We start from the raw sequence: 19,820 nt of genomic DNA on the forward strand, positions 1-19,820 counted from the left end.
TAATGCTCGAGGCGCAACTCCACGCGCAAGACAAGAAGGCGTGGCACGAAGAGAGAGTACGAGAGGCAAACAACAGATGGACAGAGCAGGTGCAAAAGCCCTTCACTGCACCCCAGAGAGAAGTGCACTCTCTCACTCAAGCGCTTCCCGCCAGTGCAGGTTCTGTCTTGTGTCGTCCTCACGCTAAAGCTCAAGAAAACCGAAGGATGGAACCTCGACTGCGCCGTGCAGCTGCGCCGGCACACAGGAAGGGTTCACCATTTCATGCTGCCCGTACGGCACCCACTCAGGCATCTTCAAGTGCTCCTCGGCAAACACCACATCGCCGTCGATCGTCTTGATGAGCTCCTCCAGTGTCGTGAAGGCGGATTGCGAGCGGATACGCTCGAGCGTGATGATTCGCACGACACGGCCGTAGAAGTCGCCGTCGAACTTGTGCAGGAAGTGCACCTCCGCACTGACGTCCACGTTCTTGAACTGCGGGTTGTTCCCGATAGACATCACAAACGGAAAAGGCCCAAGCGGTGCAGGGGACGCATCCTCAGCGCGCGCCTCCCCGGTGTTCGGCTCTGCTGCCTCCACACAACCCCATCCCCAGAGCACAAGGTTATTGTGCGACTTTAGGAACTCGATAACCGTCTCGCTTAGCTCCAAGTTTGCTGTGGGGTACCCGAGCTGCGTGCCGCCACGACCGAAGCCGTGAATTACCCTACCGCGCAGAAACCACGGCTTCATTGACGATGACGGGGAAAAACCGCTGCAGTCGAGCGAGCGACCAAAAAGAGTCAAGAGGATAGAGCCGCAGCGGAGAGGGGCGGCCTTCCTCCAACGAAAGGATGGGCGTTTCTCCTGGTGCTCGCGTGGAGAGACGCCTCCGCGGAAACGGTGAAAGGGAGATAAAAGTGTAGTGAGAGTTTGTGCGGGGGAGAGAGGTTGTGGAGGGGGGAAGGGAGGAGGGGCACACAATTTCTCAGGACCGGGGGTGCGTCCTACCGCATCCACCTCGGCTGGGAGATGCCGCTTCACGTGGATGCCTGCGGAGATCCTCCGGATGCGTGGTGTAGCAGACACACACGTATAAGCCTATAGATCCCTTGATTCGTTTTCTGGGGAAGTACACTCACGAAGCCATAGGCTAGAGGCCCGCCTCCAACACGGAACCGGCGGGGTGGAGGGCGGTGGGCAGGACCAGCACAGATTGAAAAATAAAGAATAGAGAGGGAAATCAGAGCCACCCTTGCGGTCTTGAGGACAGAGAGGGGGAGAACGTCACAGCACAGGGCGGCAGGCGTTCTCACTTGCATTTCAAGCACGTGCTCGCTGGAGATTTTGCTGTTGCCACTTTCCCATCCGTCAGTCGTTATGGCCTCCATAAAGGTCGCCCTTGCGGCTGACAGAAAAAACACACACATAAAGATTGTTACCAGCTTGTCGCCTTCAGCGGGGAGGGGCGTGTCAGAAAGTTGTTAAGTTGACGCAGCCGTTAAGCGCGAGCGCCCTCTTTCGCTTTCTCGGCTTGTGAGGCCTTTCGCCACTGCGCAGAGACGGTGCCAATGTGGTTGACCGTGCCTTAGCGGCAGAGGTGAGAGCTCAAGAGCGAAAGCAAGACTCAGAAAGAGTCCAGTGGGCGACCAAAACAATCTGTGGGGCGCACACAGGGAGAACGGGTGAGGTGAATGAGGGAGGTGAGGTGACAGAGCGGTTGGGGGAGAGCCTTGTGCAACGGAATAGTGTGATGATGGAAAAAATGACGCCTGTTCGTGTTTGCAGAGACGTGTGTGTGTGTGTGTGTGTGTGTGTGTTGCAGTTTGATGGGTGGCAGTAGTGGGTGATACGTGACAAAAAAAAGAGGGGGAGCAAAGGCGCCACAAGTGAGCACTAGTGAGGGAGACGAAAGAGCAGCAGAAGCCGTTCGAGCCAGCGGCGGCGGAACCCATCCTCCCGCCGTGAGATAGAAGGACGGGGATAGAGCGAAGATACGCGAGATTAATAGAGAGCAGACGTAGCGCTCCTGACTGGCAGACAAGCGGCGCCATTTGAGTATCGCTTGTGTGCGGGCCATTCCCTGTACTTCTCCAGATATTTTCTTGTGTTGTTGTTGATGGTACTTTGCCTTGTTTTTTCCCCCAGTTGCATGACGTTCATCGCGTCCAGGTTGTTGGCGCATGAGGCGTAGGACTAACAGTCACTGAGAGAGAAGCAGAGGCAGTGAAAGGAAAGGGGCGGGGGCGGAGGGGAGAGAAGAGAATCAAGGAAACCGGAAAGATACCACAGTGAAAAGCAAGGAATGCGGGGAAGATACAGGGAATACACGCATATATAGACGAGTGCACACGTACACCCACACGCACATGCAGGCACACACGAACGCGTCCACCACGCGTAGACAGTTCCATCCTATTGTGAACTGTCCTCGGAGGTGAAGAAAAAGAGGAAGAGGGAGGAGGGAAGAGGCCAATGATGGGGGGAGAGGAGGGCGGGGAGGGAGGCCAGCAGCGAACGAAGAAAACCACAAACATTACGGGGAGACGAGAGGAAGGAAGAAGTACAGCGACGGCGATAAAAGTAACAAGAGGGAGTCATGAGGAAAAGATATGCGCACATACATGCACACAGCCGCGACGCGTCATTTGCTCAGACGTCGACGAGAACCGAGTGCCCCCCCCCTCCTTCCATCCTCCCTCCCTACCCAAAACAAACAAGAAAGCGGAAGAAAATCACGTACATGAGAGAGATGGATGGGAAAAACGAAGGCGGGAAGGGAAGAGCGGTCATCAAGCAAGCCAAGCTCGAAAGCGCAGCACGGGACGGGAGGGAGAAGGCGACTCGCAGAGAGCTCACGTAGCGAGCAAACATAAGCAATCATACGGATACGCAGAGAGAGAGGAATAGGGAGAAAAAAAAGTAGCGCGCACCGCAACAGTGTTCCTAGCTGACATCGAACTGCACGCGGCAGATTAATGTACAACAGGACGGGCAAAAAAAAGGAGGAGACACACGCATGGGTGCATCCGAAGGGGAGCTTGTTGCGGTGGATGCCGAAAAGACAAATCAAAGCCCCCACAGGAGAGAAAAAAAAACATTTCACTGTTTTCCTCCGCAACCACATCTCAGTTGAGCGCCAGTCCAGGCACGTCCACTCACAGCACAGCACAGCAAAGGAGACGAGGTGAGGAAAAACGATCATACACACGCCCTCGTGTGCCGCTCAGCGTTCTACAAAGGTGTGTTTCAGCAGCGTTGCGGCAGAGGGACGTTCGGTGTGGTTCAGGGTCAAGCACTGTTCGATAAAGCTGCGTGCGTCGCCAGTCATCTCGCAAGTGTCCGCGATCGCCGGGGTCAACCGGTCGCTCCCGATATTTGTAATGAACGTCTCGGGATCGGTAAAAGTCTCTGGCGGGTACGGGTAGGTCCCTGTGAGGCACAGGTGCACAATGATGCCCAAGCTCCAGATGTCGCTCGTCGGATGCGCAAGGCCTCTGCAAGCCTGCGGAGACATGAAGAGGGGCGTCCCGACAACCGACGTGGGCACATCCGTGACACTTACCTTGTTGCGGCTCGAACGGCGCTCCGTAAACTCGAGGCTGGCGTTGCCTGGCACTGTCGTCGACATGCCACTGCTCCCACTGCAGAAGTGCGGCGCCATGATGGAACGGCCAAAGTCAATTAACTTCACGCGACTTCGATCCGTTGTGTTGGTGATGATGATGTTGTTGGGCGACAGATCACGGTGGATGATGCCGCAGTCCCGGTGCAGATAGACCAGCGCGTTCAGCAGCTCACGCGCGTAGAAGCGTACAACCCCGGGCAGCAGCACCTTGAACTTCTGCAGCACGGCCGCCAGCGTCTCGCAAGCGTACTCCATCGCGAAATACACCGCCTCGTCGTCCTCCCAGGCACTGACGATGTTAACGATGTTGCGGTGATGCAGCTCCCGCAATAGATCCACTTCGTTCTGCAGCTGCGCCACCTGTTTCGCAGCACGACGGTCCGCACGCTTCACCACAACCAGATAACCGTCTGGGTGGAAGCCTTGGAAGACCATCACCGTGTTGCGCAAGCTGTTGTCGATGCGCCTCGTACAGGAGCAGACCACAGACAATGCCTGAGCCGTCGCACGGTGGCTACGCCGGGAACGGGAGCGCTGCGCAACAGACATCATCGACAGCTCTTGATTAAGGTCTGCCTCGCACACAACCTCCGCCTCACTGCGTGCCTCTACCCTTTCCTGCAGAGTGAAGGGTACCGTGTTGTCCGTAAAGAGAGGGAGAACCGAGGAGGCGGCGGCGGTGCTCGCAGAGGCGCGCCGACGCACTGAGCCAGAGCGCGCCGACAGAGATTCGTGGCTCATCTCGGACAGGAAGCGGGCGATCGAGGTGTCGGTCAGCTGGGAGATGCATCGATGCCCCAACTGCCGTGACGGCAACTCATCGCTGGCTGGGACTTCCGTCGTAAACTGGGAGCCATTACGACCGCGTGGCCGCTCACTCCTGCCACCGCCGCTGTCGCGCCGCCCTCGCGAAGAGCGCAGAGTAGCACTGTCCTTTGCAGATGCACAGGCGGCTACAGCACCCGCCGCATCGTCTTCCTTTTTCGCTGCGGGGAGTAGAATGGAGGTGTGACGTTGCCGCCGGACATCCGACTGCGACGACCGCAAAACTCCCGAGGTCAGCGGCGTTAGAGTCGGCATCTCGGGCACACCAGATTCTGCAAGACTCCAACTGTTCGAGGAGAGACGCGGCCTCGACGCGGTCACAGTGATGGTGCTTTGGTCCGGCTCCGTCAGAAGGGCGAGCGCGGCCCACTTCCGATCTCCACTCGTCACGTCCGCAAACGTGGTGGTCGGGATCGACGTCTCGAAAACAGAGCGCGTCGCATGGGATAAAGAGGAGCAGCCGGTGACGTTGTCGCGCGGCGAAAGAGGCGCAGAGCCGGCCTCGAGCACGATACCCTCTCCTGAGACGGACTCGGTCCCAGGAGAGGGTGGCCCATCACTCCTCTGCGAAGAGCTAGGTGGTCTTGTGTCACCGTCTATCGCTGCCAAGACCTTGCGCGGATGATGCGGGGCCTCCCCCATGGCCTTGGATTCTGCATGCCCCTCCCGTTGTTCAGCCGACAGTACGTAGCGGGTGCCAGCCCGGTATGAGCGGCGCATCAGTGATCGAAAGAACGTCGCCAATTCACCCGCGGCGCCACGCGATGGTTGCGGGGAAGATGGCACAAGTACGTTGCCTCTACCGCACTCCTGTCTTTGCAAGCCGCAACTACCGCCCCCGCTTGTCGCCAGAGTAGATGGTGCGCAAAGCAGGTCAGGGCTCGGCGCTCGCGGCGCCTCCTCCTCCTCCCAAACAGGCGGTGGGCGAAAATACGACGCCAGAAGGTTTTCTGCCGCCCACTCGGCAACACCCTCGACCGCACAAGTGAAAGACGGCGCGTTTCCTGCCTCTGATGTGGCTTCCGAAGCGCACGGCCGACGCTTACGCCCGGCGCACTCCAGAAACCCGGCAACATATCGCAGGTGTGCGGCGGTCCTCGGCAGGCCGCCGCAGCCGCTGCTCTTCCTCCTCCACACTCCCAGTGCATCCACAGCTGCCTTGTACTCACCGTTGCGCATGGCCCCTATCGCGCTATTCATCTGCAGCCGCTGCTCCCTGTCGACGTCGCCATCGTGCAGCTGGTACACCAGAAACGCCTGCTGACGCAAATCCATCACGTAGTCCACGGGGAGACATTGCGCCTGACACGAGGCGTCCGCAAGAAACCCGGCGTGACACAACGCACCGTAGTTGAACAGTGCCGCCAGCTCCGCCAGTAGACGAGCAAAGTCGTACTCGACCGTCCCAAAACTGACGTAGAGCCGCCCTTGCATACCGCGCGTGGGGCACATGTAAGCATCAAAACGGTGCACGGCGATGCCCCACTGCACCGGGGTGCCGAGATACGTCGGCGACCACTCTACAAACGCCTTGTGTGCTACCACAGCCAGCGCCACGGCTGCAGGGCTTGCTACAAGAGAAGGTAGTGGAAAGACGGTATTAAAGGAGAAGACCACTTCGGACACACCCACCTCCGTAATGGCAGCGTACGACGTCCGCGGCACGGCGCGGAGGCGCTGATGAAACTCGTTCGAGAGTCGCTGCAGCTCCTTCAGCTGCACCTGCGTCAGGGGCCTCTGCTCCACGAGCAGCTCAGCCGGGGGCATGAGACGGCACACCACCACCGTGACCGCCTCTTGCCGCTTGCTCAAGTCCACTGGGTGCTGCGGTCGCCGGGGGAAGACTGCTTCACTCATTCGATACCGCGATCCAGGTGGTGCGTCATGCGGTGGCCACGGCTCATTCTCAGTCGTGGGCACCGACGCTTGCACGCCAAAAGGGAGTGAGCGGCTGTTGTTGCTGTTGCATGAGGGACCATCAGCCAGCGTCGTCTCTGTTGCAGGGCGATCGCCGCTCCCGTTGGTGCCCTCGTTCGGCAAGGCGAGGCTGCGCCGATCCGAGAAGAGCAAGGAGCGCCACTCCGCCTGGTTCACCTCTATCGGGGACGTGAGATGCTTAACAAGCCGACTCACCTCCTCATGCCACCGGGCGACAAATGGAGAGAACTTCTGCGCACGAGTATCGCCGTTGGTGGCCTGCTGTGCCGCCGCGGCAGCTGCGTCGATCGGCAGCGCGCTGTTGTACCGACCCTCTGAGTCCTCCGCTGCGAGGTGGTGCACATCCAACGGTGACAGCGCATCTGCAAATCGCACGCACAGAGCAAAGGCACGCACCTGATAGCGGATGGCGAGGCGGTAAAGCAGGACGTAGATGGCAGCGCCACTTCCACCACCCACCACCACAATCGAAAGCAGAACGCTGAGCAGCAGCTCCAAGTTGACTCGCAGCACCGTTCCCACGCGAGGGCGCCGCACCACCTCCGCATAGCACTTCTCTTGGAACGTAACAGCCCAGTAATGTAAACTAAACAGCAGAATGGCCGCGCACAACGGCACAGCGCAGAGAGCTACGCCAACGGACAGAAGACCTCCACGGACGCTGCAAGAACCGCGCGGTGGCTTCAAGCTAGCAACATACTCGATCGGTGTAGGATCAACATTGCGAGGAGGAGAGGAGCGTGCCGGCGTCGACAGCGGCGGCTGCGGCCTCGGAGTGAGCACGTAAACTTGAGACAGCGAAAGGTGAGCCGGTGACACACATACGGAAGCGCGCGGCTCCAGAACCGACGCCGGATCGAGTTGCTGTGTCCTGGGAGAAGGTCGCTCTCGGCAGCGAAAGCTCATCTCTGAAGCCAGGCTGTTTGCGTTCACCTCATACGTGTCGCTATCCAGTTGCTGCATAGGCGGCGGTGAGACTGCTGCTGGTGTTGATGCTAGTGCCAGTGCCGGTGTCAGTTCCTCCGACTCCGGCGGAAGCGGGACGAGCACTGCAATGGGTGGGGTGCGCGAAGCACTTTGCCCTCTGCCCGTGCAGCCTCGAAGCAAGGCAGAGCGTAGGCCTCGGTGGCAGGGGCAACAGGTGCCGGCTGCCGCGGGTGCGTCGTCATCAGAGAACTGAGACGGTGCAACTGCATGTTCAGCAAGGTGCCCGTCCGAAAGTCGTCGCGGCTGCATAAGGGGGTTACGCGCAAGAAAAGAAGGTGCCAGAGGCCGCGGTTCTACCGCCATCAACAGCGGTGTCATCCGCGCAGGCGGCGTGAACCGAGTCGAGGAATTCTTGGCAGGTGCATGGGGCGCGGGCTCCGTGGCCTCGGCAAGGGTGAAGGTTCTGGTGCGCACCGGCGGCGGCGGCGGCGGAAGCGACGAGCGATACGACATGAGCTCATCACGCTGCTGCACTGGCGGCAGAGATGTGCCCTCTGAAGTGGAGTCCGTCTCACTGGTGAGGGATAGCGATGACGCCCGCATGTAGCTTGTGCCCAGGTCATGGAGAGACTCGTTCGGCGCACGTGTGGTGGCTTGACTCGCTTGTGTTGTAGCCCGCGAAGTGGTGCTCAGGGGAGCGCTCAGCACCCCACCACCACCGTCGGAAATGAGGGTGTTTGAGTGGAGTCGAGAGGCACGCCCTGGCACGTAGCACCGGCGGCTTGCCGTGTTCCGCTTCGACGACAGCCGAGTGTCCTGAGAGCCGGCAGACGTGTCCACGCCATCGGTGGAGGCAGGCTGAGTAGACTGCAAAGGGATACTGAGCCTCACTTGCGGGAAAGGTAGCTCCAGCTGAGTGAGCCTCCTCCACAACGGTGCGTGGCACGGGGTGTTGCTGAGCTGGGCGTCCTTGTCTGCCTCCAATGAAAAGTCAACGTCGCCGTTGCTGGAAGGGGCAATAATAGAGCACGACGGACTACTATGCTCTTGTGAGTCGACCTGCTCGTCATCATACGTCGACGCCTTGTCGAGAGACCGCAAGCTACCACGGGCACCCTGTTGCCTGACGAGTGACGTGGAGGCAACCACAGACGCAGACGGAATCGTCTTCATGATCACTTGCGGCGGGGATGGTGGAGCCCTGGCGCTGTCACGTGGGCTGCGGCTTTCGCGCGGAATGGCGGCAATCACGTTAGGGCTCACGACCACAGTAGAAGAGTCCCCGCCAATCTCGACGTTTTCCGTGCTCTGCTGTTGCGTGTGTCTCGCCGAGAGGAAGGGAGCGATTTTTTTCTCTCCATCATACATCGAACGCGGGCGTAGTATGTTCGCCGCCCCATTCCGCACGTCTCCCCCTGGCTGCCCCCCATCCCGGTCAGTCGCATCCTTCCGTTCTCCAAGGTGCCACAAGGGGATCCTGGGGTGGCTGCGCGGAGAATGAGGAGTTATCGCATGAGAATCTCGATGCGCCATCACGCCTTGACACACGGAGAGGTGTGCACGCTGCGTTCGCTCGTCTACAGGTGCGCTGCGTGACGCGTGTACGTACTTTCTACAGGCCCGCCGTGCTGCTCGTGCAACATATGCCAGACAAACCTTCTCCTTCGCCTACTGTCGCCTTTTCCCGGACCGGGGCAACAAAAAAAAAAACAGGACTCGAACGATGTCGTGGATAGCGCTTTCCGCGCCCTGTCACACACCTGCACGGCGCCGCAGGAGGCGTGTGCGCCGACTGAACACGCACGAGACAATAGAAAAGATAACTCTGTTGTGGTCTGCCCTTGGTGAGCTTGAGGAACGTGTCGAATGGAGAAAGAAGAAGAGAACGAATACACACGACACGACACAGCGAGAAGAGAAGCAATATGCAGGCCCAAGCAAGACCCACCGCGCACGGCCACGATTGCTCACAGGCACACAAGACGACAGCAACAGAAGAGATCAATATACGGCAACTAGGACGGAAAACGAAAACCAAAACAAGAGGGATGGTAGGAAGGGGAGAGTCAGAGGAAGAGGGAGAGGGGGAGGGATAGAACAGGCAAGCGATTCGCTATCGCACTTGATGGGGCGGGAGAGAGACAAAGAAACCCGAAAAAGGCGAAACTGTACGGGGGGGGGGAACGGCCTGGAACAGAGGGAGACAGCGAGAGCAGAACAGTGCTGGTGAAAAAGGAGGGAGGGAGAGAGGGAGGCAGATGCCTGAACAACGGGGTGAAGAAAAAAGCACTATGTTTCGTTATATGTGAACATATACGATGAGCAGAATGCAGACAGGGAGAGAGAGTGAACGGAAGAAGAAGAGCACAGCGAAGCAGAAAAAAAGGGGGCGCTTATGATTACGTGTGTGTGTGTATGTGTGTGTTGTTTCAAATAGGGGGAAGGGGTGTGTGGCTGCGTACATACACCACGTGCAGCAAAACGATCCGAAAAAAATAAAAAAAGCGGGGAAAACAAAGGAGCAAGAAGACAGATGCACGTGAGAGTCCCCCAAGACGAATAAAAAGGGAAGTGACACGTGAGCAGAAGCACAAGAAAAAAAACGGGAGAAAGAATCACAGAGAGAGGGGGTATGGTAGTGGTGGTGGGGGCGGGGGAATAGGGTAGAGGGATTGAGAAGGATGATGGAGAGAAAAATGATAAAGAGTAGGCTGGACGGTAAAGCGAGGGAGAAGGACGTGAGATGGAGGTGACAAGACAAGGCAGCAAAACAAAAAAGGAGTCAACAGAGCGACATAAAGTGTGTGGGGGGAGGGGAGGGGGAAGGGCAACAGAAATCGACGCCACAGCGGGATGGGCAAACAGAATAAAATTCGCAAACGATTGGCCCCAAAGAGAGACGGCGAGGACAACAAAAAAAGAACACAACCGAGCAGCGTTTACGCCCGCAACTGAAAATCCTGCAGCTGCAGCGTTCACAAACGTTTCGGTGAGTCTTTAGAGGAGGGGGTATAGGGGGGCTGAGAATTGGTACGGTAGGCTAAAGTGCTGTACTCGCCTGCCGTCCCTTGGGCTGTTCAAATGTGTCGACCGTGACGTGTAACGAGGGAGAGGGAGGGGGGGGAGTATGTCTGAGGGGTGTACGTGCGTGCTAACGTGCGCGGGAGAGAAAAAGAAAAACGAGAGTATAGTTCCGTTCGTGTCACACGTGATACCGAATGTTACTCAGCTGCACTCATCCCTTTCCCTTTGTCTCAGCACACACACAGAGAGAAAGACGAGTTCGCGCACCGCCACGAAGAAAGAAAAAACAGGGAACAAGGTCGGTGGGCAAAAGGAATAGAAAGCATACCACAACAGACACCCGCACACGAAGCAAGCAGAACGTTTAAAGGGCGAAAACGGGGGGGGGGGGCTACAACGGCAGCACCACAAGAACAGGTACGCACCAAACACAAAGAAACACACCAAATCAAAGAGACCGACACGGTAACGGGCACACGTCTTTCTCTACTCTCCGATGTTTCTCTCTTCTTTTTTATTTCCTGTGATTCTTCCCTGCAAGGAGACACACCTCAGTCTTTCTTTTCTATGGACGTGAGGTGTCCTCCGTTCGTTGGCTTGCCGATGATGTTAGTCACGCGATGGAAATCGGCGCCTCTCATTTGCCCCTCGCAAGGCTCTCTCTGTTGGTAACCACACAACAGAGACAAGACGCAGTCTCGGCAGCTATTTTCCGTTTATTTTTTTTGTCTCTGGAAGACACTTTGAAGGGATTAATAGTAATAAAATTCAACTGATACGAAGGAGAAAGAACGACACACACACACACACCATACAAAGAATAGCGGAAACCCCCACGCCAGAAATAAGGAGAACTATGTGCTGACACGATAACGAGAATAAAAATTGCAGATGAAGATGATCGGCGAAGGTGGGAGAAAGGGGCACGATCAGGGGGGAGGGGGGCGGGAAGAAATAGAATCGACGCAATCGAAAAAAAAAACGCCACTTGCCACTATGTGCACAGAGGGAGAGAGAGAAAGGGGGGAAGAAGAAATAGACGCCAATATGGAGAAAGCCAGACACACAGAGAAAGTATAGGGGCGCACGCAGACACACGAGGGAAGATAAACTTTAAAAAAAAGGAAAAAAAAAACAAAGGACAAGGCGTGAAGAAGAAAGAAACTTGAAAAGGGAAGGAGGGGGCGAGCGAAGTAACAGAGCCACACCGGTGGCGTGTACAGCGATACACACAACAGATCAAACAAGAAATGAGAAACACGACGACACTACACTCTTGGTGACGCACACGCTAAACCTGCGAAAGGAATCAGAGGAGGAAGAGGAGGAGCGGAAGAAGGGACGCGTACGGAGAGAAAGTGAGAGAGCTTGACGAAAAGAGCACAAGATAAATGACGGTGTGTAAAACCAACAGACGATGTGAGCACGTGTTTCAGGATGAGTGAAAAAGATGGGCAGAAACAACAAACGACGGGAAGAAAAGAAAGACCGAGGAAGAGGGACGTGCTTCGTTCCCTTGTCGTTGGTGCTGTTGCCGCTAGTGTGTGTGTGTGTGTGTGTGTGTGTGTGTGTGTCAGCCTTGAAAATCAAATAATAATAACATAAAAGGGCAGGACGAATGCGCTTTTACAAAGAGCACCGACGCATGTAACGGCGCAGGGCAACATAAAAAAAAGGACCTTTACAAAAAGGTCGAGTAAAAGACACCGAAAGATAGGGAGGGAGAGGGAGACGTCTAGTTGGGAAAGAGGAGCCCTCGGAACAACGTGCGAGTCCAGGTGCCTGTTCTTCGATGGGCACTGGCGACGCAAGGGCAGCGCACAGAGAGTATACAGCTGCGTCCGCAGAAACGCGCGTAAGCACACCTTCACGGAAGCAAACTGCTGTGAAAGTAGAGCCAAAGGCAGGTAATACGTCCAAACTACCTCTGCTTTCGCTTGTCCTCAGTCTGCGACACACCGGCCGTTGCCTGCTGTACTTCGTCGAGAGCAGCCCCCGCCTTGCCTCTACACGCGCAAGCTCGCTGTCACTATTGTCGTCTCGTGAGGGATTACTCAGACCTGCGATTTCCTGTCTGTGCGCAATTCGCGTTGTGCCTGGACGCGTGTTGACGTTGTGGGAAATTGCTCGACAAATGCAGAAAGAGCGCGCTGCGTGACGGTGAGATGGCCAGCCAAAATAGGAAGAACGTATACTGCGTTTTTTTTTAAAGCACGGCAAGGCTTCAGCGCGTCGCATCGTTCCATGTCCCGTTCACATCCACGTGCACACGCGCACAGGATGAAAAACAGTCAGAGAGGGAGAGAAAAGGTGGGTTCAAGAAGAGTTGTGCTGCACGAGTGAATCATCGGGCATTTACGGTGTGTATGTCGAGACGGACATGATGACTGCGAGGTCCCTCCATGCACAATCTGCCGCTTCATAGACGATGGCACTGGGACAGCAAGTGTGAAACCAGAGTGGCAGGAGAAACCGTGGACAGCGTGCGCTGATGCATAGGACGGCCAACAATTTTTTTTGAGGGTCCGTGCTCGTCGACCGGCGCACCTGCCCGAGGTGCGTGTTAGGACTTTCTCCTCTTTTTTGCTCGCCATGAGTGGCCGTGTAAAATTAAGAGAGAAGCACAGCGGACCTGCGCAAGAAAGCGCGCATGTGCAACACGGCGCCACCACTATCATACATGTGCAGCTCCCTGGCACGTGTGCACACACGCACATGCATGCTCCTGCAGCACAGCCGCACGCGAAAACGTATCAGCAAGGCGGATCACACAGATATCGATCCCTCTCACGATTATCCTCTCCGCCATGGGGAACAAGAAACGAGAGGCCTCCACAGCAGACTCCACGGGATCCAGCTCTTGTTGGTGGTACGACAAACGCAGACCTGTGCTAGCAGCAGTAATACGCACATTACCAACTCTACTGCGCTGATCATCCGGAGGGGGAGGAGTGAGGAGGGGGGGGGGCATTCGCCCATATCCCTACCCCCTTCTGCCTCCTTTTTGTTTTCGTTTGGCTCGGCGCCGAAAGCGTTCGGCGACCAGGTGGGTGCAACGCCCATGAACGTCCTCCTCCTTCTCTGCCTTGCCACCACCTCACAGCTTCGTCTCGCATGTTGCTACACGGTTTCTGTCGTTCTCTTCTACGGCCAGAAAAAGATATACACACACGTATAAGGGAACAGCATGCAGTACGTTAGGCAGAGGAAAGCGAGGCCACGCGAGAGAAGAATAATACGCGAAAAAAAAGAGCAACGTTGCCAGGTGAAGCGGCGACGGAGTGAATGCGGCCGATGAAGTGTGGCGGAGAAGCCCACATGCGGTAGAGGAGTGAGGCACTGACGCCCCTAAAGACTACTTCGCCGTGGCACTCGTCTTGTCCCCAGCCGCGATCATTTGTTCGAGCAGCCATTCCTCCTCGTCAGAGCCCATGCCTTCGTCTCGGTGCATGAACAGGTCTTCGCCGTCATCGTCGCCGTCGTCCTCCTCCTCCTCGCGATTGTCATCATCGCCGCGCGGGTGGTGTGCCTTGCCGTGACACCGGTTCGCTTCGGGATTGAGAGCGTCTGTTTCTACAAGGAACTCCTCTATGTGGGCGAGCTGCTCTGGGGTAAGCTCCTCCACCATCTTCTGCGCAGCACGCAACGCATGCACACCCTTGTCCATGCTGTCGCGTTCGTCCCGCAGGTACTCGTCGCTGAGCTTATCGGAGTACAGCTCCTGGATGTCGGGCGGCATCATGTCCATCAGCATGCCGACCTCATGTCCCTGCATCTGTTGAAGGCAGTACATCCACATCTTTGAGAAGCGCTCCCTGTCAGTGTCTTTGTCTCCCGCACCGGGCTCGCCACCTTCCTCACCTGACGCGCTACTTGCCTCTACCGGCACCGGCTCCAAAGGCGCCACACCGGCTCCTAAGACGGGGGTGCGCATGTAGGATGGTACAAACGGTGCCGCCTCTGCCGAAAATCGATGCGGGGGCGGCGGCGGTGGTTGGGAAGGTGAAGCAGAGGTGCATGGTGGGGCGCCGCTGGCCTCCACTTCGGCTGCGGAGGAAGTACCTGTGGACGAGTTCATTTGTAGCTGGGTTGAGAGGACACGCGTCAAACGGGTACACAACTAACTTGTTTGGGTATTCGGGCGCTGCAGTCCTGTGGTGAAGGAGGAGTGAGGGGGGAAAGCGCGAAGTCGTTGCGCTTCCTCTTTGTGCGATGTGATTGCGCGTGTGAATACGTCGTCTCTGAAGATGTTGCAAGGAGTGCTCAAACTATCAAGAAGGTGCGAGCGGTCACCGCATGCGTGTGGGCTAGAAAGAGAAACGGAGTGAGCGGCGCTGCGCGAGGGGGGGGGTGAAGGAAGAAGGTAAATCTAGCGGTATCCCGAGAGGTCTTCCGGGATTCCATGAACGTCGGCGAACCTGTGTCGCTCGTTCTCTCTGCTCTTCTCAGTCTATCAGCTGACGCGTGTTTGTATGCATTATCAGCCAATGTTTTTTTCCCCCTCTGTGGGGTACTTCTTCTCCCTTTATGTTTGTCCGCTTCGCCACTTGTGCCCAACACACAGAACGAAAAAAAAAACACAAGAACGCGGTCTTCTACCGTAGTTCGATTCGGGGAGTGGTCAGAGGCACTGCTTGTGCGCCAGCAGCAAGCGGCAAGGCAACCGTGTGTGTATGAATTATGTGTGATCAGGTAAAGAATGGGAAGATGGGGCAATACAGGCGAGTCAGGTGGAGGTCCTTCGGAAAGAATCAAAACCTGACGAAAAAAAAGAGGGGGGGGTAGGTGCCCTCGATAGGTAAAGGAGAAAAAGATCACAGAGAAGGCAGAGTAAGGTGAAGTATGTGCATGGGTGGGGAAATGCCAGAAGCCAGTACAAGACCGAGCAAGCAAGCAAGCAGAAGATAAACGTAATCACAGCAGCATGCGCGATCGGCCGAAGAGGAGTATGAAGAGTGTTGCCCGGTGAGAGAAAGCTAAGCGCTTTCATATGGGGAAATTAACTCTCGTTTCCGATGCAGCAGACGGCTCAGCAACGCGAGCGGTGGCAGCAGGCGCTACTGCGGAGCTATCCTTTTTTTTCGCTGCCGTATTGAGCTGTGTGTATGTGCCTACCTGTATTTAATGCGTACTTGGGATGTGTCAGGTGTCCGATAACTGTTTTGGGAAGTACTTCCTGATCTCCTTTACTTCCGTCTTTTGCATTTTCTTCAACTGGCGTATCTTGTTGGGGAGAAGTAGAAAAAAGGGGTGTGAGCCGCCGGCGCAAAGCAGGTAAAACACAAGAAATGGGGAGGGAGCGCTGCCTGCGCGTGATGAAGTAATGCACACCAGAATAGATAGAGAAAGGGGTAGTGACCGACATTTTCTTCACACACACACACACACACAAACGAAACAGCAAATACGTAGTAAAAAAAATGGAACGCATACGCTACATAAAAAGACGCACAGGCGTAGACAACAGCAGCAGCAGCAACAACACACAAACAGCATGAAAATATAAATAATGGGCAAGAGGAAGAAGGAAGACTTACGAGAAAAGGAAGTAAGCATGAAGGTGGTCGATAGTCGCTGCTGTTTACCTTGTTTTTTTTCGCTGTATTTTTTGTGCAAAGTGAAGTGTGTCCACAATATATATAAAGACGACAAGAAGACAAGACCAAGACACGCAAGCGGGGAAGGTGATTTGCACGAAGAACCGGAAGAGAACGGGTGTAGTTGCTGGGGAGGTGCGCTTCGTACACACGCGCTCTAAACCGTGTGGCAAGCGAGAAGATTGCCGTTCAACCGCGTAGAGAAAGAGGGAGCGACAGACAGCGCAAGAAAACAAGCAGGCACACACACATACAAAAAGAAAACGCAGCAGAGAAATCAAGGCAGTAAAACAGCAGTACCCCACCACCATCCACACACCACCATTTTCGATCCATCAAAGCCACAAGCAGGATCAAAGCACGCAGCAGGACAACTAAACGACACTCGCGTACGCAGAGCTTTTATAGGCAACTGATGTTGCTTTTTCCCTTTTTTTCCTGGAAGGAGGAGTGGTACGAGCTTCACCCCTTTTTTACGTCACCGCACATGCCCGCTCGCTTCCACGCCTACGTAAAGGCACAGCGACACGGACACAAAAAAAGACGACGGGGTGGGAATAAATAACTCAAAACCGCAAAAGGGAGGAGGGGGAGGGGGAGGGGGATGCAACACAGATATATATATAAACGAAAAGTGCGACAAGAAAGATTATGCAAGAAGCGCACACCGACGTTGATACTCAGCGCACCGTGGCACACATCTGCAGCAGCAAAACCCTCGCCGTTACCAAAGCAGAACGCACACAGACTGGTGCAACTTTACCTGGCCCTAAATCCTTACCTCCGTCCTCTTCGAGAAACCCACCCGATTGCCTTTTTTTTCGACGCTCTTCTTCGTCCGCTTCTGAGAGTGGCAGCCCTCATATTGACTCGCCACATGACATGAGGGAGAGCTTTCAAAGAACTCGAGGACGCTAGTCACCATACACTAGGTGCAGCGGGTATGGGGGAGGGGTCATCGTGGAGTGTGAGAAGGGTGTCAGCGCACATAAAAATGAGAGATGAGGCGCCTCTCCTCCAGAGAGGTAAGGGTAATGCCTGCAATCTGTGGAGAGCAAACCAGCGAAAGCCACTCCGAACGGTAAAGACAACGTTACCGTTTGCACACCTCACGCGCTGTCGAGAGCGGCGTTCAGCTTTTTCTCGTCCCACAGCCCACGTGCCACGCAGATACACCCATACGTCAGCGACAGCAGAAGACCAGCTGTCGGTTCATACATGTTCCAAATGCCTGCCATCGCCTCAAGCGCACTCAATCCGCAGAGAAGCGCAGAGACGAAACTCATGGCGCTGATGATAAGCAGCTTGAGCACGATTGCAGCGATCAGACAAGCCCCGCACAAGACGCATGTCATGGTCCCCTTTGGAACGTGGTCCGTCGTCGACAAATCCTCGTCGAGGTCGCCGGCGCCGTTCTGCCACTCCACTGCGCTTATGTACTCTGCCCCGCCGGGGCTGGCGCAGTCGAGATGATGCGGTGACTGCCCGCTCAAAGGGACGTTACCGGCGTCGTCGTGCGAGCCAGCGCCGTCGATCGCAGCACACTGAGGCCCGGCGGCGGTGGCCCTGCCTTTTGCGCGAAACCCCTTCAGGCGCAGCTGCTCTACGGCGCTGCGAAGGCGTCGCATGCGCCAGCCGTCAGGCTGGCAAGAGAAGTACACGACTGCCGCAAATACTACCTCCCAGGCAACTGCAAAGACGCCGAACCACAGCGTTGCCGTGTTGCGGGGTTGCACGAGCACATTGAATAAGATGAGAAAAGTTGCCACACCTCGCAATCCGGTGGAGACAAATGCGGCATAAAATACACTTCGCTGTCGGTCGATCCGCCGGTTCAGTGACTCCGTCAAGTCGCCTGAAGCATCGACGGCGCCAGCGGTGTCAAAAGCAGGGTGTGTGCAGATCGTCCGGAGGGCACCTCCGCGTCCCAAGGTGGCATCCTCGTCAAGGCCCGCCTCGACGCTCTTGCCGGCGAGACCCCTGAGGGTACTGCTGTACGATGCACATACCACAGGACTTGCTACGGTAACCTTCATTTCCAGGTGCGGCGACGGTGGTGATCCGTCGATCCGCGACGTCGCTGTGGCGGACACCAACGTGGCCGGTATCGCAGACGGCCGTACCGAGCGATTCGTCCTAAGCTCCTCGGAGAGTCCTCCGCAGCTGCTCATGAAAGGGAATGTGGAGTCGCCGTACGCGTCCTCCGGCATGACGCCCTTCTCAGCATCCCGGCCCTCCTCCCTGTACCAGAGGCCTGCCACCGAGCCGCCTTCTTCCAGCGGTGTTCTGCTTTCCATGCGCTGAAGGCAGCCGCTGCCACTTCCAACGGCCTCCGTGTCTTCCCCACATTCACCTAGGTTGCGCCCATAATTGTTGATAGTGACTGAGTTGCTCGAAGACTGTGCGGGTGTTCCGGTGGGCAAGCGGATCCTTTCACAGCCTTCGCCGGCTTTTGGGTACTCATGAGGCAGCTGAGAGTGTGCAGGTGCAGAAGCGGCCGCAGCGGCGGCGGTCCGGGACTGACCGCTGGAGTGATTCTGCGACGCACTGCCGGGCATGTGGACTTGGTGATGGTTCCCGGACGTCGGCATTTGCGGTGGCGGCTTCGGAGGCGTGCGCACCTGTGTCGGCAGGCTTGAAGAGATGTCCTTGGGGTCTTCGATTTTTGAGACGACCTTTGTGGGCAGCCTGCTGGTGAGCGCGAGTGGGTTTGCTGCATGCATCGAGGGGACTGCCTCCATGCGACGTCCTGTAGTGGACGAGACACGGCACTTCGCGTGCGATCTATCAGGAAAAACACCGGTCCGCTTCGCACGCAGGCGACCGCCAGCGAAGCCTAACGGCACCTCCGCGCCGCTGTCTACTTGATCGGATTCGTCTTCGAAGCTGGTGCACTCGTCTTCGTCACCGTTGCCATACCCGCTGCCGCGGCCGCCCTCCGCGGCGCAACGCTGCTTCTCCAGGATGAGCAGGATCGGGTCCCGTGGCTCTGCATCGACGCCTTCTACGAGCCAGCTCACCCCCTCCGATTTTTCCAGGTGGTACACCTGGTTCCCAACACCGTAGCGCCGCATGATTACAAATCCCAAAAAATTCGTCTCGTAGACGACGCGTGCGGGGTAGAAGTGCTCGATGACAGAGCCGAGCGCGTCGCCGTGAGTGACGAGAATAACGTCGCGAGGTGGGGATTCTGACAACATGCTCGAGCTTCTCTCCTTTCCGCTCGCCACCGATTTTGTTGACGTGTTGCGCGGCGGCAGCCGGCCCACTCGCCGATTTGTGACGGCTTCTGGGACGGTGGCACCTGGTGAAGTCGGCAACTCGTCTCCACTGCTGCGAGACGCATCGTTGAGGGAGCTGGTAGCCGTCATAAGTCCGCCGTAGAAGTCGCCGTTCCGTAGAAAGCTGGTGACGTACCGCTTCGTCGCCATTTCGATGGGCTCCCCCCACGCGGGCAGTCGCCCGACAACGCGCGACGTCGACGGTATCGGCAGCCTCGGTGCACGTGATGCCTTAACACGGATTGGGCCAAACACCTCGGCTAGGGTGTTGTCAATCACCATGGAGTGCGCCGCTCCGACGCCGTGGTGCTGCAGCGCCTCTGCCGTCTGCAGTGTGCGAAGAAACGGCGAAACAACAATGGCAGCAGAGTGGGCTGCATCTTTGCCGAGGTGGTGCTGGAGACGAGCTGCGAGTGCCTTGATGGCAGCCACGCCAGCCTCTGTCAAAGGCGGGTTAGACTCGGCTGGAGCACCAGGGAAGCTATCGCGCCGCTCGCCATGGCGCAACACCACAATGCGCTGCGAAACGTACGGGAGAACAGAGTTGGAGATCGCTGGCATGATGAGTGGCGAGGGGGTGGGTCGTGCTTGCAGTAGGAACTATATGTGCAAAAATGT

General features: G+C 56.7%; 4 protein-coding genes across 4 annotated transcripts; all 4 read right to left on the minus strand.

Moving 5' to 3' along the window:
- Positions 1 to 183: 183 nt before the first annotated feature.
- LMXM_34_3160 (riboflavin kinase/fmn adenylyltransferase-like protein) lies at positions 184 to 735 on the minus strand (the record flags this gene model as incomplete). The annotated part of the gene is made up of 1 exon (XM_003879263.1): positions 184 to 735. One exon carries the CDS (start codon positions 733 to 735, stop codon positions 184 to 186), a length of 552 nt encoding a protein of 183 aa, XP_003879312.1.
- A 2,473-nt stretch (positions 736 to 3,208) lies between these two features.
- Positions 3,209 to 8,833, minus strand: LMXM_34_3170 (putative protein kinase; the record flags this gene model as incomplete). The annotated part of the gene is made up of 1 exon (XM_003879264.1): positions 3,209 to 8,833. The coding sequence occupies one exon, from the start codon at positions 8,831 to 8,833 to the stop codon at positions 3,209 to 3,211; it is 5,625 nt and encodes a 1,874-aa protein (XP_003879313.1).
- Positions 8,834 to 13,679: 4,846 nt separating this feature from the next.
- LMXM_34_3180 (conserved hypothetical protein) lies at positions 13,680 to 14,258 on the minus strand (the record flags this gene model as incomplete). The annotated part of the gene is made up of 1 exon (XM_003879265.1): positions 13,680 to 14,258. The coding sequence occupies one exon, from the start codon at positions 14,256 to 14,258 to the stop codon at positions 13,680 to 13,682; it is 579 nt and encodes a 192-aa protein (XP_003879314.1).
- A 2,772-nt stretch (positions 14,259 to 17,030) lies between these two features.
- On the minus strand, positions 17,031 to 19,763 carry LMXM_34_3190 (conserved hypothetical protein; the record flags this gene model as incomplete). The annotated part of the gene is made up of 1 exon (XM_003879266.1): positions 17,031 to 19,763. The coding sequence occupies one exon, from the start codon at positions 19,761 to 19,763 to the stop codon at positions 17,031 to 17,033; it is 2,733 nt and encodes a 910-aa protein (XP_003879315.1).
- Between the last annotated feature and the right edge of the window lie 57 nt (positions 19,764 to 19,820).

The sequence above is a fragment of the Leishmania mexicana genome, chromosome 34, assembly GCF_000234665.1.
Source record: "Leishmania mexicana MHOM/GT/2001/U1103 complete genome, chromosome 34".
Lineage (NCBI taxonomy): Eukaryota > Euglenozoa > Kinetoplastea > Trypanosomatida > Trypanosomatidae > Leishmania > Leishmania mexicana.